Raw genomic sequence first — 26,651 nt, 5'->3', positions numbered from 1 at the left:
TATATTCCTCTGTCGAATTTTTAAATTGGGATGTCCTTGTTTTCAGTTCCAAGAAACTCTCTCTGGTCCTCTAATTATATCCCTGTAAGAGTTTAGATCCTATTTTATCCAGGTTTTCCTCCATTTTCCACATTAGCTCCACCTCCATAACAGAGGTTTACTGTAGTTTTCTACATCAGCCTCTTCCCATCGATCTGAGCTGCACTGTTCCTATCATGAGGTTGCATTGTTTCTCTGCCTCTTCACAGGAGAGTGCACTGGCTTTCAACACCTCTGTGTCTCAGTGGTTCTTTTTTGTGCACTGACAGCCAGGGTAGGGATTTTTCCTTCAGTGGGCTGCCAATGATGCCCATGATCCGTCTGTGAAGGCATCTCAAGTCACAAGTCCAGGAAGGGATAGGCTGACCTTGGCCCACCATGGAAACTATGCCTCCAGAGACCCCATCAGGGTGGGGACAGTTAGCCCTTCTCAGAGCTGCGTTGTGCAAACAGCAAGTATCTTTCCTTCCCCGGGGTCTGCTGGCCTTCCTCATGTACTCCTTCCAGAGTCCATGCCCATCAATTCCAGGAACTCCCATTTACATTTCGCCCCCCACACCCCCTGCCCTGCCATTTGCACCTTCTTTCAAGAACTTGATATCTCACTGTGTGGAACCTTTTCAGAGTGCCAAGATCAGTCCCTGACTTTTTCAGAATGGCTGTCATCTGCAGGATAGGAAGGTGAAGCCAGGCCAACATCTTTCCAGAAACCCACATCCACACATTTTCAAAGCGTTCTCCATTCTTAGATGCTGGAGGATGAAATCATATTATTATTGCTCTCCTAAATTACCACTCTAGTAATAAAATGTATGTGGAATTTTGTGATAGTACAAAAATAGATTGGGATAAGGTCACACAAATATGTAGCTTTTATAATATTCATTAAATGCTCACTCCTGATTCACCCGCCTCATCACTCATCTGGTTATTGCAAAACAGCTCAGGTTATTAGCTAATTTTTCATAATAGTAATGATAGCTAACTAGCTGTCTACTCTGTGTCAGGCACTGAGGTGTTGTGTTTGCAAAAACTTATTAACTTCCCACAAAACCCTTATGAAATAGGTGCTATGATTTCCAACATATTATAATATAGGAACTGAGGCCCTGAGAAGTTAAGTAGCTTACCAAAGTCACACTGCTAGTAAGATGATTTATTTGTCTAATTAAATAATGAGCTACTTTAAAATAGCTCATGTTTCATTTTTTTTCTGCATCCCCAACTGTGCTTGGCACTCAGGCCCTCAGTAAATAAACAGCAAGTGAGGGAAGCAGCACATTTTATTCATATTTGATCCCTAGAACACCATGCTATAAAGTGGATGCTCCGAAAATGTTTTAATTATAAAAGAAGGAATTAACAAGCTCCTAAGATTTAAGAAACAAATACACATAAGATGACCTAAAGCTATTTACAGAAGACCTGACTTTCAGCCACTAACCTGGGTTCTGGGAATCCAAATATGTACAAAATGTTGCCTCTGTCCTTAAAGAACAAGTAATCTGAAGGGGAAGAGGATACACAAGCAGTTAAATATCATGAAGTGCAATTGTCTTGATATGTCTATCTCAAGGGCTATGGTGCCACACATGAAAAAAATATGAATTTTTCCAGTAAGACCACAGGTTCTTTTATTCTCATTAATTAACAATGGAATCAGACATAGAAGTAAACACTAAAGTTTTTTTTATTAGAAAGTTTATTGCATTAATCTATAAACTCATTTGGTGATATAAATGACAACGTAGGCTATGACCGAGGTTTACCATCTTTGGAAAATAGAGATATTTTAACACTGAAAGCATTTTTTTGTTTGCTACAATCAAGAAAATTCTTACGTATTTGGATTTTTTGCCTTTTAAAAATATATGTTGCGATTTGTTCATATCAAAAGGAAGCCTGGACTAAATACAGAATGAAAACAAGCAGACCCAATGTTAGGTCACCACGAGTAGTTAGACCCTAAAAGGGGAGTTTGCTGCACATCTTTAGTTAAGAAATAAGCACTCACCCACACCACATGACTCACACTTGCACTTCTATATACACTGCGGTGACATAAAGCCTTTAAGACCAAAGTATCTATTAGTGGTAACTGGACTTCTAATATTGATACAAATTCTAAAGGGTAGGGTAATGCTCTTGTGCAACTGTTTCAATATACATGGTTTAAAAATCCCCAATAATTGTCAAGTACCACTGTGGCTCTTTGGATATCCACGTTTTCATAAAGTTGCTTGCATTTCTCACAACGCACAGTGGCTAATGGAATTGGCTGGGAAGTTACAACTGTCGTATAAAATTGTATACTGTTCTTCCTAAAATTGGTGAATGTAATTTACCATTGAGAAAATGCTAAACACATTAAGCTCTTTCTTAGCATAACTACTATAGCATGTGAGAGGAATTTATATCAAGTATTGTAAATAATTATGAAATATTCCTTATATAATTACCTATAAATACCATTTCTCCATATTGTAGCAAGTACATAAGATATTCATCGGGCCAATTTTGATGGGTTTATACAAAATACAAATAGATTATAAATTTTATGATACATCAACCTCTAGGGAAAGAAAAGTTTGGCTGACATTCCTTCATGAACGGCTTTCCCTTGGTATTGCCAAGCTCATTCACTGCTCTGACCACTGTAGGATGTAGGGAAGAAATTAATTTTATGGTCCCAAATGAATGAATTCAAAAATCGTGAGAACAGATTCACTGTGTATGATGAATGACATCACCATTAAATTACATTTGAGGTATCTGGAAGAGTCCAAAGGGGTAATTTCAGGAAAAATAAAAACTTGTTGGGTCCTTTTGTCTTTTAATTTTCATTCTGACAAAAGCATCTCTCTCTTTACCCAAATCGATATAAAATATCGAGGAAGTTCTGACTTCTTAACCAAGACCTCTCAAATTCAATATGTAGTTTTATAATATCCAAAACGCTATATGTGTTCTGATACTTGATATATGTCTAGTGAGCCATGGTGAGGAAGACTCACCTCTGATGAGTCAGGACGGCAGCAACCTCGAGCAATTCATTGCCAGAAAGAATACCCAGGGGCAGACGGCAGAGCCCCATGAGAGTCGGCATCTGCTACCCAGACTTCCTGCTGGAGATGCTGTTGCCTTTGTACATGAATGAGAAAAATAACGTCGTTTTTGTTTTTTTTAACTATGTCTGAGGAGTAATGGGGAAACTCACTATAACACAGAGCAATGAAGAATGCTTAAAAAAGAAAGGGAAAGGGTGCCTGGGTAGCTCAGTAGGTTGAGCGTCCGACTTCGGCTCAGGTCACGATCTTGAGGTTTGTAAGTTCAAGTCCCATATCAGGCTCTGTGCTGACAGGCTCAGAGCCTGGAATCTGCTTCAGATTCTGTGTCTTTGTCTCTCTGCCCCTCCTCTGTTCATGCTCTGTCTCTCAAAATTAAATAAGTGTTAAAAAATGTTTAAAAAAAAGAAGGGGGGGAAAGATTCTTCTCTGAGCAAAAGAGACTTTTTGTAGCTACTGACCCACAGTGTCTCACTTCGATGCCTCCTCACTACAGTCAAGGGTCAGCCAAAGGTTAACTGCTGGAAAAAAAAAATCAATTGTTTCTAAGATATGCTCCAGGCGATTCCGTGTTTCCTTAAATTAACTTTGGGGTTAGCGCTGCAGGTGTGTTTGTTCTATCCTCTCCCTGAGCGAACCGCCATCCCTGGTGCAGGGATGTCATGTGAAATCACTGGAGACCCCAACTCAATAGCTGGCAGGAAGCCCTTCGTATGCTACTGGCAGAAAGGACACACAATACATGTATATTAACTGACTCACCGAGACAGGACACCACTAGGGTTTCATGTCTTTAAAGATTCTCAAGCACTGTTTTTCCTCATGCGGTTGTTTCTTCATGCAGCTTGGTAGCCCTTGCGTGCTCAGGCAGCTCAAAGAGAAATCAGCTTTCTTCCACCATGTTGGCTTTCTCTTGACACCGCTACGTGGAAGTGAAAAATGCTGTCGCATGGTAGGTATGGGATGCACAGAATGAGCATCCCTTCTGGGTTACCTGGAACAGTCCAGAGTTAAGCCGACTGAAGGTTAATTATTAATAATGCCCTCGTCTACACTCAACAATGTCCCCATTTGGACGATGAATTATGTGACCACCTGAAGGAAGGTCTTCAGTAAAAACAGCCTGCAGTACATGCTCAGTAACCAGTGTTCCCCGCTCTCCTTCTCCCTGCCTCAACCAAGACTCACAAATCAAAAGGAGCTCCATTTTGGAATAAGAAGAAGCTTCTCTTCTACTTCAAGTATGAGCCATTCGCCTACAGCTACTTTACTATGTTAGTGATGACCAATTTTAATAGATTGGGTTTATATATTTCATCTCCTGCCTCCAAAAGAAAACAAAGAACAATGCATTTTTATCAAGCAAAAAGATAAGTGGCAATGATACAAGAAACAAAGAACATATAACATAAGTTTTCATTAACAATCCAAGCACTACAAAACAGAATATACAACTTAAAAATGGAAATACAAATTAATGAAAAATGGGGTACATGTCATATTAGCAATGCAAAAGACCAGCTTAAGCATAGTTTCTCTAAATCGGCAATTAATAAAAGGAAAGTGCCCTTTTCTCAAATATGCACAAAAATATTTCGGTCACTTCTAGGGAAAAATTAATCAAAACTGTCCACTATTTCTATATTATAGCATGTGTCGCTAATGGTTTACAAAACCAAAATGTCTTCTTACACATAAAATTTACAACCTCTTCCAACCATTATACACTCGTTCAATCCAGTCTGTCAAAAATAAAACTATCTCATTTCTATATTTATGAAATAATTATTGATATGTTACAGACCTTACATGGTAAATATGTATGATGGGGACAGGGAGCAGAATGGGGTCATGGATCTTAAGTGGGCCAGGGTCAAAGAAGATTAACCTCTGCCTGCCAATCGTGGATACGGATTTCTGTAATAATTCTACTGTAGCTAAAATAATTCTAATTTTTCATTTCTTCATCCTAAAAAATGACTAAAGTTTTCGTATTTAAATTTGCTAACCAATTCTAGAGTTTATTCAAAGTCTATCCAGGTATGCCACTCAATAGAACATTTCTTTCTGGGTTCATATTATCCCTATAATTCTAAATCCAGGTCCAAAAAAGATAATAATAAATGTAAGGACTCAATAATACTTCCCTTTTCCTCTACATGTTTAGTGATTCACACCAGATTTTATGATAAACTGCACAATCCTAGGTACAGGTCTGCAATGCAAATGAGAAAGAAAATACTTAAATTTTAAATGTTCAACCAAATACCAATGTCACTGCAGCCCATGACTCCCTCCCAAAGACTTCTGCAAGTTCATGCTTTGAGCCAAGATCTTATCGGAAGTCATGCTTCATGAGCGCAGTTCTAGAACTAAGAATAGGAAGTCACATTGATATCTCCTTCCGAGCCCCGAGTACAAGAAGGACCTACGATCAGCCAGCCTCAGCTTTGAGCTTTCTGGTTCACGTCCAACAGTAGCCTACCAAGCAGATGAACGTTCCCGTAAGGTGGCGAACTTGAGGATGGAGAAGAACCAAACTGCGGTTCTGAAAACAGTTCCAGTGGGCATGGAGCAGACCTTCCATGTCATTCGCTGCTGCTGCTGCTGCTGCCGCTGCCACCATCGTCTCGCTTGGAGGAGGAGGAACTGTCTCGGACTGGCAGCAGGTCATAATGGCAAGGGATGTGACTGTTCTTTGGGAGGTCGTACGGGTCCTGGGTGAGATGCCCATTAGTGCTGAATATTCCTTGGACAACACTCACTGTAGGTTCTGTGACAACCAGGGACACACGAATTCATCAGCAGGGGAAAATTTAGATAGAAGAGAGTGTGGCATTTCTTGCAAATCTCAAACATGCAAGAGGGGCATTTATAAAAAATATTATTTAATGAAACAAATGATGCTTTTATGATCACTGTGAGGTGGCTACTCTGCAGTTGTTAGACCCACTGATGCACACAATGGTGTTGTGCCTGTCACTGGTTTGAAGACAATCAGGGAACACACAGGAACCCCGGAAATGAACCAATTGTCTGAAAAACTCCGTGGAGATGATCTAGTCCGAACCCCTTACTCCACAGGTCAGAAGACTAAGGTCCTTCTAGGTTAACTCAGTTCATTTTAGGACTCAGGACCCAGGCTCTCAGTTCAGCTCCCAAGGTAAACTGGTGGGTTTACAGGACGGTTCAAGGGGAACGGTAACTGACTTGTCCATAATCCATTTGGGTCACTACAACTTACACTGTAAGAAGGCTGCCTTAATTCTTCATGAATAGCTATTTATCTTTTCAGTGACATGTCTGTGGCATAAACTACTAGTGACTAGAGTTAAATTAGCCACTTCATTTATGAGTAGTAGATAATTTTCTAAAGTTTAAATCATAAACATTGAGAAAGAGAGAGAAATCTTAAAATACATAGCCCTATTCTACCTACTCAATAATACTTCTGATATGTTTCAACTTTCCCCAAATGGTGTTTGTAAGGGGCAATTAAAACAATTCTAATTTTAAATTGAATTCTTATTAATTTCCATCAGATTCACATCTGAGAATATTAGCAATATATTAGACAAATTTACAAGTAAAGTGTTCCTTCCTGTGAAGAGCATGAATGTAATGAATTCAACCAGGAAATAGAACCACCTGCTTTCTCTACCTGAACCATTTGTTTTGGCTAATTCGACGTGACAGCTAATGTGATACATATGCTATTCCACATGGGTGCTCAGTCACTATGGTTACAAAACAAGAGATAAATGACCAGGTGAGAGATAGGAAAGTTTAGTTTAAATTTTCTACATGGTATTGTCCCTTAAAAATTTATTTGACACCAATCAATACGATCACTGGGAACACAGGTTTGCCCTTAAAATATGACCATTGTTTTGAATAATGTTTATAGGAACTGTTATTGTACTCTCAAAAACTCTCAAAGACTTTAAAATTGTTTCAAAAAATTCTTATGTGAGGTTCTTTCTTTGATTAGGGGAACTCACCAACTTCATAGACATTCTTGTTGGCTGATGTTGAGTTATTGATCTCTGCATACGGGGAATCTCTCCGTGCCGGTGACTTCATCTCCACATAGCCACACTCTGAGTTTTTGGGGATGAGTACAGGTGGGTCTTTAATAGTGGCATATGGGTTTTCAGAACTGCTTAGGGAGCAGTTACTTGAATTATATTCAGAATTCTTTCCCAAATCTGTGAAGACAGATGGGGGAGAAAAGCAAATCATGGACAACATCTTCCCCCCCCCACCATAATTTACTTGGAAAGATTATTGCTTTTTCTTTGTAGCTAGTTTTCTATAAATATATATATGCTGATAATACCATACATTCGTCACTTATTTTGGAGAGAATCTGCTATAAAATGACTCAGCTCAGAGTAATATTAGCTCCCCTCTAAGGTGAGTATCAATGTAAACATTGTGGATTTGATTTAATTTTGATTTTCACACTCAAAATTAATTCCATTTTAATTTACTAATAGTCTCTGAATTCCCAAAGGTTTCAATGAAAAAGCCAACTGCTGATAGCCCCGGGAGCACAAGGAGGTTCTGTCATCAGGGTGAGGGAGGCATCTGTGACATGGGGATTCCTCGTAAAACCTCAGGACCGCACACATGAAGTTATTCATGTAACCATGCAGAGCTGTGCTTATTTTCCTGGCTGTTTCCTTTTCTACATTTTTCTCTGCCCAGAAGTCATATATCCTTTCAAGGAAATATGAGTGTTTCCCCAGCAAACAAAAGCCTTTGTTCATCTAGACTTATGCCCTAACATGATCCACCTATGCTCATGCTTTTTTTTAAAAATGTTTATTTATTTTTGAGAGGCAGAGAGAGACAGAGCCCAAGCAGGGGAGAGGCAGAGAGAGAGAGGGAGATACAGAATCAGAAATAGACTCCAGGCTCTGAGCTGTCAGCACAGAGCCCAGTGTGGGGCTGAATCCATGGACCGTGAGATCATGACCTGAACCAAAGTCGGATGCTCAAGTGACTAAGCAATACAGGCATCCCTATGCTCACGCCTTTGATCTTAGTCAAATGTGTTTGTGTTGTTTGATGGAGTAATTAACCACACTAACAACTCTCCATTTTCTCTAAACCGCCACTTTTGCCTGTTTAGCAAATTATTTGTCTCTGAGATAAATTTTTAAAGAATTTTGATTTTGAGAAAGGTACTTCTTCCTTAAATTTACACCATACCTTTCAAGGATTTTCCCATGTAACTTCTGTCAAGTCCAAAAGCTCCTGTGGTAAAGAAGAAAAGAAAATGCCCAGTGAGATCTGGAAACAAGAGATTTAATATTCCAAGGTCATGGAGTAGGCTGATTGAGCACCTACTACCTCCCCACTGCAGGGAATGACCAAGCTGCTGCTTTCCAAGCCTCTGTGTCAGATCACTCATGTCTGGTGTCTTCAGTGATGAGAATTTAAAATACATACACATTTATGTATCATTCTGATCATTCTCCTGCTCATTTATAGTGACTTGGGAAGGGTTAATCAGTAAAGGTAGAGAATGAGGCATGGATGGATCAGTATACTTGATTCAAGGTTGTACCATGGAAAGGACAAAGCCAAAACTAGAACTGAGACAAAGGACTTGCATTTCATCACTTGTCCACATGTGACTTGGGCAAGACGTTCGACTCTGTGTCAAATTTCTTTTTTTTTAATTTTTTAACGTTTTATTTATTTTTGAGAGACAGAGAGATAGCATGGGCAGGGGAGGGGCAGAGAGAAAGGGAGACACAGAATATGAAGCAGCCTCCAGACTCTGAGCTGTCAGCACAGAACCTGACACGGGGCTCGAACCCACAAACCATGAGATCATGACCTGAGCCGAAGTCAGATGCTTAACCGACTGAGCCACCCAGGTGCCCCTCTGTGTCAAATTTCTAATCTCTCAAATGAAGAAAACAAAACCTGCCTTGCAAACCTTACATGGTGGGTGTGATCATTTAGTGAATTGGAGCATATGCAAAGGCCTCATAAATTCTGAGGCACCATATAAATGAGTGGTGTTTCAATGGCTGTAGTGTTGAACCTGCCCTACGACCCCCAGCTTCAGTCTACATGCAGGCATTCCAAAGGCTTCTCAATAATCTTTTAAAGAAATGTTATAAACTTAGATTAGAAATAGAAAATCAAGTAATGGCTTGTGATGAACCTTCACATAAGTAGGGGAATGGTAAGGAGGAGGCCCCCTGCCACTGTGCATGTGCTCCTTGGAGTGATAGTAGACTCAAATTCTGATGCCCCGTGGGACACATTTTTGTGGAGAAAAAGGGAGGATCCCCTAAAGGGAGAGGGTGTGTCTAATATCAATCATCATGGGACAGGAATTGGGAATATCTTCCTCTCTCAGACTGTTTTCCTTTCTCTTGGGTCTGGGTTGTGAAGCCAAGCTGCCAGCTGGTGGGAAAGGTGCCCAGTTACACAGGGAGGCAGGATAAGGATGAACAGTGAATTAACCTAACCAAAGCGGGCTCTGACCTTCACCCTTAGTTCCTAGGAGGTGATCTCTACATCCTTGTAATATCCCACCCAGTAAAAGTGTTTTTGTTTATCTGAGGCCTAATGCTACACTAGATAGTCTAAGAAAGTCATTTATGGGTGTGTGGGGGGGGGGGTTGGCCACTTGGTATCAGCTTAATCTCCAGATGGTCTGGATGAAAGGTCAACCACATGGGTGATCAGCTGTGTTGACCTGATCAAACTCTAATAAAAACTCTAGACACCAAGGCTGAAGTAAGCTTCCCTGGCTGGGAATACTTAATGCTTATAGTCATATACTGTAGCCAAGAAAAGTTAGCACTTTCCATGATTCTACTGGGAAAGACAAGTGGAAGTTTATGACTTTGAACTTTCTTTGATGCTGCCCACTGTGTCTCTTACCTTGGCTGATTTTAATCTGTATCCTTTGGGGCACCTGGGTGGCTCAGTTGGTTAAGGGTCTGGCTTCAGTTCAGGTCATGATCTCACAGTTTGTGGGTTCAAGCCCTGCATCAGGCTCTGTGCTGACGACTAGCTCAGAGCCTGGAGCCTGCTTCAGATTCTGTATCTCCCTGTCTCTCTGACCCTCCTCTGCTTGCGCTGTCTCTCTGTCTCTCAAAAATAAATAAAGAAACAAAAAATTTTTTAATCTGTATCCTTTGGCTGTGATCAACTGTAACCATGAGTATAATAGCTTGTATTGAGTTCTGTGAGTCTCTCTGCCAAATCATTGATCCTAAGGGTGGTCTTGGGGAATTCCCAAACTTTCTAAAGGGATCACATGAAGATGGAGAGGACCCGTGGCCTCTGAGAGTTTCCTATCAAGGAACTGTGTCTTTGCTACTCTGCCAGATTCACCTAGCTGTCTCCAAATTGTAGCAAAGTCTCATGAGATGTCCATCTTGGTGTTTGCTATGCAATGGCTAGAGTTCCATCAAGGGCTCAAGAGAGAAGCAGAATTTACTATCATGAGGTAGATAGTAAATTAAGGAACAAGAGTGGCACTGTGAGACCAGCCAGGTCCCCCTGGGTGCTGTCTTAGCAAAGGAGCAGTCAGGTTTCTTCAGAAACTCCTCCATGTCCCAATCCCTGGATAGATGCTTTCAAATGCTCAATCTAATTCATTCAAGGAGTCCCAACAAGATCACTATCCCTACATCACAATGAACAGATCAGCTGTGGTGGGGTGGTGATTGGCTCAGCGCCATATAACAGAAGCAGGAATCAATCTCAGGGCCTTTGTGTAGGTTCAGGCCTCTTTAGACAACGTCACAAAAACTTTTCCATCATTCAAATCACCTACACACTTTATGATCCATAGCATGGCTTACCCGGTTCTTTGTAAGGGCAGACTTGTTCTGTGCAACAATTGTAAAGGACATTAAACACCAATAGGAATGCATGAAAGAGATGTAGACTTTCCAATGAAGATTTTACATTCTTAACAATCAGTCCCATAGATGGAGCAGTTTATCTGTGATGGCTGTAGTGACAGTGCTCTAGAGTCAGGACCACAGGAAGCAGGTGAAGGTGGAATAAGAGAACTTTTTTCTCACTACTACCAGGTAGTACTTTACAAATACCAATTCATATATTTCTTTGAGCTACACTACTAATGGAATTTAGACTGAAAAAACAATTTTGGGGCACCTGGGTGGCTCAGTTGGTTAAGTGTCTGACTTCAGCTCAGGTCATGATCTTATAGCTTGTAGGTTCGGGCCCTGGGCTCATAGCTCAGAACCTGGAGCCTGCTTCGGATTCTGAATCTCCCTCTCTCTCTGTCCCTCCCCCACTCACACTCTGTCTGTCTCTCTTTCTCTCTCAAAAATAAACATTACCAAAAAATTATAAAAAAATCTCTCTGATGTTAAAATATTTGACCAATATGTATAGTGTGAATCTGGTATATAAATAATTTGACTGTGTTCAGAAATACTCAGCTACTTGATGACGTTCCTGTAGAATATAAATAAAACTAAAGAATATGTACTCATTTTCCTACTTTAACATTTGCATTTTGATAGTAATAGGGGATTCCACAGCCCTTAAGGACTGGCTCCTACATCCCACTCAGGTGGTTTGACATAGAAGGGCTTCACAGAAAGAAGAGGGGAGGAGTAGTTGGAAGACCAACTTTGAGACCTGGATTTACCCCATGCCTCTATGAAATCTTGGATGATAAGGGAGTTAACCTCTCTTTGATGTTCAGTTCATTGCTCTATAAAACAAGACTCATGAAAAAGACCACCTAGGAGTGATGTCAGATTCAGTAAATAAAAACATAGGTAGGACAGTTACATTTGAATTTCAGAGAAACAACAAATAATTTTTAGGGTAAGTATGCTCCATGTAACTTTTGGTACATACTGATACCAAAAATATTTGTTGCTTCTCTAAAATCCAAATTTAACTGGGTTTTTTGAGAGCCCCACCATCAAATAAGTACAAAAGAAGGGGCTCATCACCTGAGGCAGTGCACACACCCATTATGATACCAGCAAGCACTTCCATGAAAATAAGGTACAGCACGTGGACAATGGCTTCCCCTCTCATTGGGGTACCATGGCAGCTCTTTAAGGGTGAGCCAGGAAGCGCTACCCCATTTCCAGGAGGACCATGAGGTCAAAACTACTGTCATAATAGCACAATGACATTATTTTTCTGTTCTCTCTAAAATGCACAGTGGTTTTTCAAGAGTGGCACCACGTGTGGGATCACCACCGACTGAATGCAGAGACAGATATGAGAATCTATCCTCCTTGAGCCAGATGCTAAAGAGACTTGTAAAAAATGTAGAACAGTGCCCCTCTTCTCACGAATTTGTTTTTGTTTTAGAAAATGTAGTTATTTTCTCATAAAAATGTTTTATCATGAAATGAGATTACATTTATTATAACAATAAATGTTTTAAATGGTCTCAGTTTTAATTTGTAATATAGTGAATATCAAAAGATATAACCCCTACTGAAAGAAGCTCTTTGGGGTTCTTGATAGCTTTTTTAAGAGTGTGAAGGGGTCCTATTCCAAAACGTTTGAGAAGCACTGACTTACTGTATTCCTGTCGGTAGCTTCCTTTCTTCACCTAAAGGGAGGGGTCCTCAAGTACGGGTGCCCCAAAGTGAAGGAGAACAAAGAGGAACACACACCCTAGTCCCACCCTGACAAAACTCAAATCCCAGCTCCACCATTTAATAGGCTTTGAGACTTTTCTCAAGTTACTTAACCTCTTGATGACTCAGTTTCTCAACTCTAACATGGACATGATGGTGATGATAACAGTTTATACTTATCAGAGTACTAGTCAAAATGATGTAGGTTAATATATGTGGAGTTAGAATGGGAGCTACACACAGCCAGAGAGTCTTGCCTCTTTTTATCAATTCCTTGCACATCCCAGGAACTGAGGGAATGTTTGTCGGGTGAATAAAGCACCTAGGACAGTAATCAGCCCCATACAGGCATTTGGTATCATTCTATCATTCTGTTTCTTCAGGCATGTTTTCAATAAATCGCTTTGGCAGATCATCAATCTGGGACTCTCTGGGGTGACTAAAAACTGAAGGGGCGTGTGGAGGACGGACACGGGGAGAACTTGCCAAGCTCGTTGAGGCAGCCGCCATGTTTCCAGTCTGCCGGCAGCGTTCCTGTGAAGCCTGCCACAGGGCCTCTCTTCCCGGGATTCACATTTTTCAGATTCACAAACAGCTGATTGTTCTTCGACTGTTTGAAACACAAATCATGAAAGATGTCAAAAGAGAATACAATGTGGTCCAGCACAGAGTCACTGATCTGGGAAAGCATGTCCACGGCAGGAACTGAGGGTTGCTTCTTCAAGGAGGCCCTGCGGAGGGCAGCAGGGGTACGTGTCCCTTGGCCCCAACTATACCCCCGTACACCCTCAAATCCTTTATTTCATTTAGTTACTCTGCCCGTTAGACTTTATTTGTGTTAACGTATACAGCACTTTGAGTTGAAAACACTAAATTCTTGGTTTGAATTCTCCCATCAAACACTGCATGATTTTGTTAGGAGTCACCAGCGACTCTGAGCAGTTTTCTTAGCTATAAACATGAGGATACGATTATGTACTTTGCCTCCTTCCCTGAAAATGTAGGAGAACAAACAGAATGATGAACGTGGAAGTCTCCCAGGAATATGAAGCGCTATATGACTATTAGGCACTATAATTAAAAGCGAGCTGTATTAATTTAATTGCAACAGAGTTAAGTTAGCTACGTTGGTTTTCTTCTAACAGAGAGCTGGAATCAGACAGTTGAGATTGGAGGGGCACCTGGGTGGCTCAGTCCGTTAAACATTCAACTCCTGATTTGGGCTTGCATCATCATTTCACAGTTTGTGAGATCAAGCCCTGTGACAGGCTCTGTGCTGACAGCATGTATCCTGCTTGGAATTCTCTCTCTCCTTTTCTCTCTCTCTGCCTCTCCCCTGCTCTCTCAATAAGTAAATAAATAAATAAATAAATATTTTTTTAAAAAAAACAATGGAGGCTGGATATATAATTTGGGGACCCTGGAAGAAAGAAACGTTTGGGATTTCAGAGCAATCTAAAAGAAACAGGGGTTGAGGTGAGTGATCTGGGAGGAGTAGCCTGGGTGTCCAACCTCTCTGTGTGTCTATATAAAGTGAGGATCACAATCACTCTTGATTCATAGGATTCGAATGAAAATTAAATGAATTTATGTTTGGAAAATGATGAGACATGCTTGGTACATAGTTTCTATTTGATCATTTGTGACCTACAAAAAAAGCAATTTCATGTGGCCAAACCCAAATAAATGCATCTAGTTGTTTTTGTTAGGAAAATGCAGGTGGCCCCCAAAGGGCACCAGAGGACAGGTGGGCAGAAAAGACAAAAGCAAAAACACAGGATGGAGTCTGCTAAGGTCTGCTCTGAGACATCCTTGTACAGCCTCACGCAATATTAGAAACGTTTTTTGAAAAAGGTGCAATGGAAACAATGCAAATTGGAGAGAAGGAGACCGAGGACCATGACTCGCCCTACAGCTGCCTCCCTGACTAGGGACCTGTGTTTTGAAGTGACTTAAATTTCCCATTGCTTGTGTTTTTTACCAGTACACTTGAGATTCTAATACGCATCCACAAGACTGATGGGAGGAACCAACGAGATAAGAAACATCAAGTACCTAGAACCACGTCTGGCAAACCTGTTCCTTGCCTCTCCCCTCCTCCGCCGCCCCACTTCGGCCATTTCCTCTCACCTTCGCAATGCTCATCCTGTCTCTGTTGTTGACGTGCGGGGACGTGGCACACTGGGTAAGTGTGTGGTAGCTTGGGTTGGTGAAGTAATGACTATTAGCATTTCCACCGTTGCTGTGGGGAAGGGTTTCTGTAAGAAAAGAAGGAAATGGTTAAGGCGACAGGCTTTCCTAAATCTGTGTGGATAAAAGGGAAGCAAAATAACAAGAATGAGTGTTGGTACTACTTCCAAATCACAGGCTGGGCAGAATCCCCTCCAGCCCCGCATACTCAGCAAAGCTTCTAGAAGCAGCAGGTGTCTGCCTTCCGACCTGCCTCCCGAAAAAGTGTGCACATGTCCTCAGACAAGTCCTCTTTGCTTTGAGGCTTATGTACCTGGGAAGCCATTGCTTTGAAACTACTTCCACTGTAACTTTCCTCTTTTTTTTTTTTTAAGACAGTTAAGCTCTTGTCATAATATCCTGTGCTAGAAATGCACTATTGGGTAAATCAGCTGCTTTGTGTATTCCCCCCCAGAATCAGTGTATTTATAAACCTGTAACCCACCTGAAGCCATGCAATTATTGCCCAAAATAATAAATATTTAAGTGTTCAAGTTCATGTTGTTACTTCTGATAAATGGGTGGGTCACTTAAAAAATCTACCTTTATGGGGACGTGTGACAGAAAGATTCTAAAGAGTTTTATTAATGAAAGACTGGTTCTTGCCAATACCACAAAACTGTTTCTTATAGAACTTGGTTGCTATGCAGTTAATGATTTGTCTGGGCCCAGGACAGAATAGAAGGTACCGTGTTAGGAACTCAAGGCCGAGACAGAAGACCTGTTCAGTATACCTGACCTGCTTCATGGCTTTGCCAAAATTATGGGCACCTTCTCTCTACTTCCTATCCCTGACATGTGACAAAAACTTAGATGCCTAGTAAAGCTCCCACCAGGCTGAAATTCCCTAAGACTAAAGCAACCTCAAGTGGGCCTGGGTGGTTCAGTTGGTTAAGTGTCCAACTTTGGCTCAGGTCATGATCTTGTGGTTCGTGAGTATGAGCCCCACACCAGGCTATACACTGACAGCTTCAGATTCTGTGTCTCCCTCTCTCTCTGCCCATTCCCTGATTGCACTCTAACTCTCTCTCTCAAAAATAAATAAATATTATCAAAATTCAAAGCAACCTCATAACAAATTCAATTTCAAAACCCTCCTAGAACACAACAGTGATCATTTTGCTATTGTCGACACATAAAACACATCTGTAACAATATGGTGTTGAACATGTCCTACGACCCCCAACTTCAGTCTACATGCAGGTATTCCAAGGGCTCCTCAACAATCTTTTAAAGAAATGTTACAGACTTAGATTAGAAACAGAATCAGCCCAACACCCAGTTTCAAAGAACCAAGATGAAACCCTACTTTCCAAGGAGTAGGACGGCTCCAGGGACCAGTCTCACCTGAAATGGCATAGTCTGCGTTCATGACCCTCAGAGCAGGGGTGTAGGTGACTGCTGGCATGCTCGATTCCTTTCCCTTCTGCTTCTGTCTATAGATAACGAACAGCGCCAGGAGGAAGAGAACCACCAGGACCAGAATGATGATGCCCACGATGGCCCCGATCTGGTAGGAGTCGGCGGGGAGAGCTGTGCTGGTCCTGCTCAAGCTGTTCAGATTGCCGACGATTATGACACCGGCTGGCCGGAGGAAAAGAAGAGCTCTGAGTAAGACGACAACGTGCCGGATAAATGTTCGCACTCTACTTATAAAATTGTCCCCCCACCCCCCACCCCCCTGTGCCAATGGCTGGGTGTTTTCAGTTCGTGAAATGTTATTTCAGAAACTTTTGGAAACAGCAGGAAGGAAACACAAACATTCTTCATTTGCAGATGCTGTTGGCTTGTCTGTGTGCAGAAAAAGGCTGCGCTAAGCCTCAAAAATGAGACGGGATTTCCTGAACCCTAAGACTCCACAGGAGGGTTTGGGAGTTTCCCACACACTTCAGATTAAATGCTTAGACTTAAGCAGGAATTCACTGGTGGTAATGGTTTATGTGTTTTATACCAGGCTTTATTTATTATGTAGTAGGAAGCTTATGAAGGGCTAACTCCTACATGTCTCAACTGCCTAACTTAATTTTATGTCTATGTCTATCCTCAGCATTGCTTTTTTTTTAAATGTTTATTCAGTTTTGAGAGAGACAGAGACAGAGAACAAGACAGGAAGGGACAGAGAGGGAATCTGAAGCAGGCTCTAGGTTGCTGTCAGCACAGTGCCTGATGCTGGGCTTGAACCCACGAACCACAAGATCAAGACCTGAGCCAAAGTCACTTAATCACCTGAGCCACCCAGGCATCCCAGTGTTTCTCTCTCTCTCTCTCTCTCTTTTTTTTTTGTCTTTTTGACAGTGCGTGTACAGGTGCGCACCCCTCCCTACACACACAAGTGTGTATAAGCAGGGGAGAGGGGCAAAGGCAGAGGGAAAGAGAGAATCTTAAGCAGAATCCCCACCCAGCATGAAGCCCATTGCGGGGCTCGATCTCATGAACTGTGAAATCATGACCTGAGCCAAAATCAAGAGTCAGATGCTTAACCAAATGAACCACATAGGCACCCCTATCCTCAACATTTCTAAGAATAATTTTCCTTCTAAGGATAACTACTATAAATTTACCTACGAGAAAGGGAAATATATATCCATGCAGAGACTTGATACACTATTGTTCATAATAGCTTTATCTATCATAGCAAAAACTGGAAACAATCCAAATGTCCATCTATAGGTGAATCAGTCAACAAATGATGATATATCCACGAGGGATACTGTTCAGCAATAAAAAGAACTGAAGTGTGGATTCATACAACAGCATAGTTCAATCTCAGAATCATTATGCTGAGGAAACAAAAGCAGGCAAAAGAGGGTAGAGTGTGGTTCTATTTACACGAAATCCTAAGCGGTGCAAACACATCTGTAGTTACAGAGATCAGATGCGTGGCTGCCGAGGGGCCCCGAGGGCAGTGGTGGCAGAGAAGGGCATGAGGTGACATCACGGGGGATGGATGTATTCATGATCTTCATTGTGGTTGCGGTTTCACGGGCACAGATGTTTATCAGATTGTATCAGGTTATATACTTTATGGTGTACATATGTCTTGTACATGTATGCATATACGTGTATGTGTGTATATATACATAGTATAATGGTATACATGCATTGCTTTTTATAGGTTAGTTATATCTCAATAAAGTTATATCACAGTTAAATCTATAAAAACATTCATAGGCACGGTGGGAAGTGCATGAGTTTTGGAATCAGACAAACCCGGCACCTAAGCCCTGACATACATATACACATAGCCATGTATTACATATTAGCTACATCACGCTTGGCAAATTACTCAGCCTCTCTGAGCTTTACCTTCCTCACCCGTAGGACAGCAACAATAAGGCACCCATCTGGCAACTAAACAACCAGCTATACCTTGCAGGGAAGGTGCAAATGCTTACTGTTGCTTGGTAGGTGGTGGCTACACAATCTGAGGCAGTAGGATCGTTTACTAGTATGCTTACCTTGATCACACCGTGCCCCCTTCCAGCCTGGGCTGCAGTAGCAGGTCCCAGTGATATGGTCGCAGGTGGAGTTGTTTAGGCAGTCACATATCTGGCGGCAGCCATAGCCATACGTTCCTGCAGGGCACTCTGAGAAGGAGATGAAAGTCCAATGTAAGCTTTCCAGCCTTGGGAATCAGGAGCAAGGCTGTCTCTTACTATATGATCCTGTGTATCTAAAGGGGAGCCCTTCCAGGGGATCCTTATGCAGGTAGAACCCCCCAGGAAGCCCTAGAGCTGGCCAGAATTCTCTGCCTCAGCGGAATAAGGGCCATGTGGCACAAGGCCAGAGACTGAACTCCTTGCCACAGCTCCTGAGTCCTGCAGCTTCTATGCACCCACTTCCCTGGTGGGTAAATTGAGAGTCTGTAGAACCCAATGGAACTCATGAAGGTGATCAGCAAAGGCAATCTGAGATGACCCCACCAGGCAAAACTGTGACACAAACGACTGAAGAGTATAACCAAGAGATGCATCCAAGAGAACACGAGCATTTTACTGAAGCCTCAGGGATCTTCCAAAAGGCACATTCTGACTTGGATTAGCTGGGAACAGGGACAAGGGAAGAGCAAGTTTTATTAATTTTCTAGGTAAGAACTTAATTTGCCATAGAATGGTGTGAAATTTGGATGTGCAGGTTGGAGCCTGAGAGACTAAAATAGTGCGATTTTTATGATGCAGTCTTCATAAGAGTTGGGTATGAATTTCAAGAAGAGTAGAGGCATGTGGAGTCTAAAAATCATCACCAAATACTGATGTTTTTTGTAAAGTGAGCAGCAGGGGGCAATGTACTATTATTATTGGAATTCTCTGTCACAGCGTTTCTGTTTACAAATGAGCATCAGGAGAAGGTTTCCAAAAATAGGGATATTTTAATTTGATGTTCAAAGTAATCACGGAAGCACTTAGGCAGCCTTTATTTAATAAGACCATAACCGGTCTGGTATTCAAGTGAAAGTCAGTTTAGAGCCTGTTCTGATTCTGTGTATGTGCACATATGTTTAGACATTTACACACATATACACACACACACACATACACAAACACGATTTACATATACAAGGGGTATATAGGAAACTGACTCAGTACATGTTTCAGGATGAAATGAATTGTAGTAAAAACTAAAACTGGGCCGTCTATTTCCTGGCTAATTCCTGGAGGTCACTCCTGTTATATTTACTAGATAGGAGGATATGCAAAAATATTTCAAGGATTTAGCACACAGGACTGAGACACCCTGGCCATCCCAGGGGCGCTGTGAGGTGCTTCGGGGGTGTAGGGAAGGTGACGGTTTATTGCCAAGCCCTGTCATGTGGATCCACCTTTCCTGGCCCCCATGCTCCCACAGCCCTGTCATCTTTGCAGCGTCCTTGCCAAGAGCGCCCTCTCTGGTAAGCAAGAACGCTCCTGCCCCTTTCCTGTCATCTCTATAGAAGAGTGAGCCTCATACAGCTCTAAGACACTATTTATTCATCCTGAATATTGAATGAAAGTCACAGAGGAAAGGAACAATAGACTATTTTGAAACACTCAGTCTAAAACTAATTTTCTTATAACCCTGCAGACGCATAGCCATAGGGGCGGAAATGGCAAAACAAGGCTGCTTAATTCCAACAGAGCACATTCTTCTGGAATGGGATTTTTACAACAAAAAATTCAAAGACAGCGTATTGTCTTGAAGGCTGTAAAGCCTGAGATGCGCATTTCCTGGAGGAAACAGGAGAAAAGTACTATCTAGCAAAGGTTGTCGGAAGGGGGCCACGTTTGCATGGACCTCACTCCACAGCCACTGAGGGATGGGGCGCTGGGAGCCCACCTGCCCTTTGTGCACTCAGCCTGGCCCCAGAGAACCCACTGCCCTCCAGGGTGTGACCCGGGCTCCGCCTCTGCCAGAAAGAAAACCTGACTGGCTCGTAAAGCCCTTGGGCAGCCATGTTCCAAAAATAAGCAGCGGAGTTAGAGAAAGCCAGGGTGAACAGATGGAAAATTTGACTTCTGTCTTCCTCCTTGAGGCCACCCCCCCCCCCCACCCAGAGCACTGATTACTTACCCAGAAGAAGTTCAGAGGAAAAGAGCCAGCAAGGACCCCAAGGTGGCCAGGTCTCTGGGAGGGTTATGGTGAACAGTGCTGGTAAGTGACCAGCCACCAGTTCAAACAACTGAAAAGCTGCAGGTCCTGCCTTAATGTGTTCACGGAAATAGGAAAACAGACTCTAGGGAAAAATACCACCTAGACATGTCACACTCCCATACTTACTCTGTTCACAGTGCTTCCCCATGAACCCAGTGCGGCACGTACACTGCCCGGAGATGTGGTCACAGTCAGCTCCATTCTGACACTGGCATATCAACGCACAGTCCTTTCCGTAGAACCCCAGAGGACATCCTGTGCAGGAGGAAGGACAGCAGAGTCAGGAGACTGCGAGGAAAAATGTAGCTCTTGTTTCCCACTGTTTGTGCTTAAACCTGAAGGATGCTTAGCCGCTGGAGAGCTAATAAAGACAGTAACGTGGATCTCAGCTTGTCACAAAGGCTTCTTTAAAGTCCCCAGATGGGGCTCTTGCAAGGAGGTCCTAATTCATGAGCGGGAGGCAGAGTGTTTCCAGCCCTGCCGGCTTCACCATGACTGGTGCTCCTGGAGACAAGACTAGTGTCTTCTAACAAAGCATGCCATCAACCCCGCGCAAGTATGGGGGCATTTCCTTGCACTCTTTCACCGAACTACGAGTCTCCTGGACTCAAATGCCATGGACTGAAATGAGTATTATATATTAAAATTACCCATATGCTTTTACTTGTAGCACAGAATGTCTCTAAGTCTGCAACTAGCCTTGTCCCCCTGTCACTAACTTAGATTAACATCTCCGTCACCAAAGATGTGTAGTCGAAGGCTAAACTCAAAAGCAAAACACAACACTCCACTTCATAGGTGCTTTGTTAAAAAGAAAAAAAAAAAGCAATAAACCTAACACTGCTGTACAATTTTCCAGACCCAGACCTCTTAGCTGAGGACATGCACAAGCCCTGTGGGCTGTGCTGGGCCAGCAGCTGCCCTGGGAGGGTGTGGACTCTCTGGCATAAGGAAAAGTTCAATACAGGCTGCGTGTATGGCTATTTCTAAGTATCCCATGTGGATTTTTATTTTCTCTTTTTCTAACAGAGGATTGGACAAAAGTTCAACTTCCAAGAAACAGAGGCAGAGCACAGATACCAACATGCAATGACAACTGCCAATGCCACGTATTTTTTTTAGCACCTAATCGATGCCAGGTGCTTTCTCTTCGTCCTCTCATTGGATCTTTACCGTCAGAAACTCTGGGATGGGTACACCCACCTATAGCTGGGAGCTCAGCCCCCAGCACCCTAAGTCACAGAGCTGGCAGATGGCAGGCTGACAGGACCATGAGGCAAATGCAGGCATGTCTGGCTCCAGACCCCATGTTCTTCCCACTTTCTTGTGCTATGTCCATTTAAAAGGGTCCTCTGATTAAAGAAGACCCTAATTTTAAAGTAATCAATAGTAATGTATAAGTAATTTTCTCTAAGGAGCTCAAAAACTTTCTATATACAATCTTGGCAGAACATGTCCGAGACAAACTCTCTACTTGCCATTGCTCCCTTTTGAATAATGGCTCAAGGTCTAGACTCGCTTCCAGAAAGCTTCAAGATACTTGCTCAGCCTGTCCTCTAGGTTTTCTAATTTGTGTTAAACAAGAGTTGCCCAATTTTTTTATTAAAAATTTTTAATGTTTATTTATTGTTGAGAGAGAGAGAAAGTAGGGAAGGGGCAGAGAGAGAGGGAGACCCAGAATCCAAAGTAGCCTCCAGGCTCTCAGTTAGCACAGAGCCCAGACACAGGGCTCAAACTCACGAACTACAAGATCATGAGCTGAGCTGAAGACGAATTCTTAACTGACCGAGCCACCCAGGCGCCTGCCTAATTTTTTTTTAAGATTTTATTTGTAAGTGATCTCTACATCCAACATTGGGCTTGACCTTAAGACTCTGATATCAAGAGTCGCATGCTTTAATTAATGACTGAGCTGGCCAGGAACCCCAAGAATTGCCTAATTTCTGACCTACTTTCCTTTCTCAGCTCATTTCTAGGATTTAAAATTACATATTAAGATTAAAAAAGAATAAAATTACATATTATTGGGGTACGTGAGGGGCTCAGTCGGTCAAGTGTTTAACTCTCGATTTCGGCTCAAGTCATGATCTCAGTCATGGGATCAAACCTTGTGCTGGGCTCGGCATGGAGCTGCGTGGTATTCTCTCTCTCTCCCTCTCTTTCTGTCCTTCCCCTGCTTGTGTTGTCTCTTTCTCAAAATAAACAAATAACCTTAAAACAATGATAAATGATTAGTGATAGCCATCATTCGTGCTTTCCTACGCTGTCTCCTTCACTCATTTGAAGGCAAGAGGGTAGAGAAGTGTCTTTTTTCCCTGACAGTACTGAGCTGTGGACAACTTTGCACATTATATGCTCTGATGGTAAAAACCTCACAGAAGAAGAAATGGTTGGGACATTATGGGATATAAAATGGAAAACAGAGTGAGTGGTTCTTAAAGCATGATCCCAGGCTGGCGTCCCCATGTGGAAAGCTGTCCACAGTGTGAATTCGCAGGTCCCACCCCAGACGCAGTGAGTCAGACTGGGGGCCAGGCCAGCAGTCTGTGTTTATCGTGCCACCTGGGTCACTCTGACGCTCACTGGAGTTTGAGAACCATGAACGCACTCTTCTCCAAGAGCACTCGTGACCTCGGGGGGTGAGGCTTGTGATCTTCACCGCCTTTCTAGCCACAGTCACTTATCCCAACCTTTGTGCTGTTGGAATAAATGACAGGGTGTGTATCCATGTAATCACCACCCCAATCTGAACAATTAGACAGAACGTTTTCATCACCTTCCATGCACCTTCCCAACCAATTATCCTAACACATCAATTTGTTTATTCTTGATCTTCATGTAAAAGGGATCACAGGGGCGCCTGGGTGGTTCAATCGGTTAAGTGTGTGACTTTGGCTCAGGTCACGATCTCACGGACTGTGGATTCAAGCCCCACGTAGGGCTCTCTGCTGTCAGCACGGAGCCCACATTGGATCCTCCACCCCTCTCTCTCTGCCCCACCCCACTCACACACACTCTCTCTCTCTCAAAAATAAATAAAAACATTTAAAAAAAGGAATTACATGCAACAAAAATGTGTATATATGTCTGTACACAGATACATGTATATATAAATGATAGGGAGTTTGGTGCATTTAACAAGGGTCTGGTCAAAGGAGAGGAAGGAAAGAAACTGCATACCGTCACACACAGCACTGCTCCACCTCAGTGTCCTGCTCTGACATACAGACAGAAAACTCGGAATGTGACGGCTCATAACCACAGAGAGACAGTTAGACATCTAGTGGTCACCGGGGAGTTAAAGCAACACTCCAATGCCAGGAACCCTGGGTGAGCTCAGCTTGTGCATGCAAAGGGCGAGGCCTGGTCCCCCTTGGGTGTGGCTCCCCTTGGTGAGCCTCGGAAGGCTTGTCACTTACTCTGAGTGCAGTACAGCCCTGTCCAGCCAGGAGTGCATTTACATTCCCCATCATAGGCGCTGCAGAAGGCCCCGTTGTGACAGTTGCACGTGTGGATGCAGTTCGGGCCCCAGTGGGCAGGTGGACAAGCTGAAACCAGAGCACGCATGGAGAGTTCTGTTACAGCCCGGAGACCAGCACCCGGCAGAGGGAACTCGTCCTCCTGCCCACTCCTTGCGTATGGGAGGTTAGCAGCGTGCATCAGGACTAAGACAGTGTGGTGCTCCCAGTCTGATACCAGATGGCAATGCTGACTGCAATAGCAACCATCATTACTGCCACTGTATTCGTGGGCAGAGTGCAGAGTGAGGTGGGCAGCACAAAAATCATCTCCAGATTATAGATTTGTTTACCTAACAAACGCATATTGAGCTCCTATGTGCCTGGCACTGTTCTAGACACAGAAGAGATAGCAGAGGACCAGACAAGGTCCAGACCACCCTCTGAAACCTTATACAGTATAACCTTGGTTTGCAAAGCATAATTCATTCCAGAAACATGCTTGTAATCCAAAGCACCTGTATATCAAAGTGCATTTCAAGAATCATTGGCTCCGTTGTGATCATGTGACGTTTGGCATCACGTACTACTCTAATTGCAAGATATTCTCATTTATCAAGTTAAAAATTTATTAGAAATGTCTGCTCATCTTGCAGAATAGGTGGAGAACAAGTTACCTGCAATCCAAGGTTTTACTGTATTTTAGGAAGGGAGGCAGGCAGGCAAACCCACCAACCCACCACCCAGCCAAATAAAAAAACAATGTCAATAAGTACTATGAGAAAAAATTAAACAGGGCAATGGTGGACAGGGATGACCAGGCCTGCTCCTTCAGGGAAGGCTTCCCTGAGGAGAAGACATTTAAGCAGAGATAAGATGGGCAAAATGACAGGACTCAAGGAAATCTAAGGGGTCTGGTGTCACGTAACTCATACACCTGTCACTCTGCCCCAGAGTTGTCACTAGAGACTTGTTCAAATTTTAAGTTTTAAATTATAGGTAAGAATTGGCTTATTCATGAAAACTCTTAATGGGAGGAAGCAAAGAATAATAAAAGGAAATCACTGGAGGGTCACTGCCCTTTTAAGAGCAATAAGAGCTTCAGAGAAAGTATCTGTGAAATAATGTGTATTATGGGGTAAACTTATTTGATTTAGCAAAAACAAGCAAAAAATATACAAAAAACTTTTCATTTATACTAATGCTTCAAGAATAAATAAGCTTTGGGGCTCCTGGAGGGCTCATTCGGTTAAGCATCCAACTTCGGCTCAAGTCCTGATCTCATGGTCTGTGGGTTCAAGCTCTGTGTCAGGCTCTGTGCGGACAGCTCAGGGCTGACAGCCTGCTTTGGATTGTGGGTCTCCCTCTCTCTCTCTGTCCCTCCCCAACTTGCTCTCTCTCTCTCAAAAGTAAATAAACATTAAAAAATTTAAAGAATAAACTAACTTAAAATGAGGACCACCATTATATCTACATCACAAGATGGATGTTAGCAGAACCAGGTGATAATTTCAAAACAAAAACAGATCAAACCATTATGCCATGCACCTTAAGAGTATACAGTGATGCATGTTAATTATTTCTTAATAAATTTGGAAGAAAATAAAGGAGGACCATCTATAATTTATTTTTGGTTACCCAGTAGGGAATATGGCCCAATAAAGACTAAAGTCTAAAGTAAGTAAAAAATAGGAAAAAACCCTTCTGAAATTGTGTGCACCATATTTTGCCCAAGAATAAGGGAAAAATAATAGCTGACATTCAAGATCTGAAATTAAACTTAGGATGGATTTTATGAATCCAATATCCTCATTTTACAGATTAAAGGTTACTGAAAAGCAAATAAGCAAAACACCACCCATTTTGGTTTTTTCCAACTTATTTGGATTTAACATAGGAACATTGCATTGAGCTCTTAACGGGGGGAAAGCCATTTAAAAATTAAAATAATGTATATTATAATTATTCACATATTATTTCTTGAATATATAAACACTCTTACATCAATTCTAAAGAATGTGAGAACCAATGAGTATCAATGGCTGTTCCTAGTTGGGACTCACGTTGAGAGCAGTCACTGCCAATCCAGCCCGGGTAACACTGACAAGACCTGTCGATAGGGTTACAGGTCCCGTTGTTGGTACAGGTACAAACTCCTGCACAGTTTTTCCCAAATCTGCCGCTGGGACACACTGTGAACAAGCTAGAGGTCAGTGACGCACAATTACACCTCATCGCACGGAACTCTAGCGTCTTGGGACAGAAAACACCTTTGAAAGCCATCAACCCAGCTGCGCATTTAGTAGCTGCCTCCACCCAGCAGCACCTCGCCTCTTGAATGGACTCATTTTTCGAAACACATGAAGCCAAAAATTCTCATTAAGGCATCACGAACCAGGAGACATCATCGCATTTCTAGAAATCTGACTTCATGGCTTCTCGCTCAGGAAGTCCAAACCCTTCCTTATATTGATTTTTCATGGGAGGCTGTTTCCAATTAAAACCGAGGAGCAGCACAGCTCAGAGAATAGAGAGATTCTGCTGAAGCGGCAAGCCAGCTTTTCCAAGGCTCCTAGTCATCTCTGCAGAAACTGAGAGCTGAAAACAGGTCC

General features: G+C 42.4%; 1 protein-coding gene across 1 annotated transcript in view; it reads right to left on the bottom strand.

Moving 5' to 3' along the window:
* Positions 1-4,375: 4,375 nt before the first annotated feature.
* Positions 4,376-26,651, bottom strand: part of MEGF10 (multiple EGF like domains 10) — a 171,714-nt gene continuing 149,438 nt past the window's right edge. Inside the window, exons 16-25 of the mRNA XM_029942159.1 lie at positions 26,103-26,231; positions 24,001-24,129; positions 20,708-20,836; positions 18,412-18,540; positions 16,301-16,537; positions 14,855-14,982; positions 13,211-13,334; positions 8,322-8,366; positions 7,106-7,312; positions 4,376-5,877 (exon numbers count right to left, since the gene is read on the bottom strand). Coding sequence (XP_029798019.1) covers positions 5,693-5,877; positions 7,106-7,312; positions 8,322-8,366; positions 13,211-13,334; positions 14,855-14,982; positions 16,301-16,537; positions 18,412-18,540; positions 20,708-20,836; positions 24,001-24,129; positions 26,103-26,231 — 1,442 coding nt within the window. The 3' untranslated portion in view covers positions 4,376-5,692. The remainder of the gene's footprint in view (positions 5,878-7,105; positions 7,313-8,321; positions 8,367-13,210; positions 13,335-14,854; positions 14,983-16,300; positions 16,538-18,411; positions 18,541-20,707; positions 20,837-24,000; positions 24,130-26,102; positions 26,232-26,651) is intronic.

Source organism: Suricata suricatta, chromosome 6 (assembly GCF_006229205.1).
Source record: "Suricata suricatta isolate VVHF042 chromosome 6, meerkat_22Aug2017_6uvM2_HiC, whole genome shotgun sequence".
Classification (NCBI taxonomy): Eukaryota; Metazoa; Chordata; class Mammalia; order Carnivora; family Herpestidae; genus Suricata; species Suricata suricatta.
The sequence above is the reverse complement of the archived record's forward strand: the minus strand, read 5'-3'. Positions and strand labels throughout refer to the sequence as shown.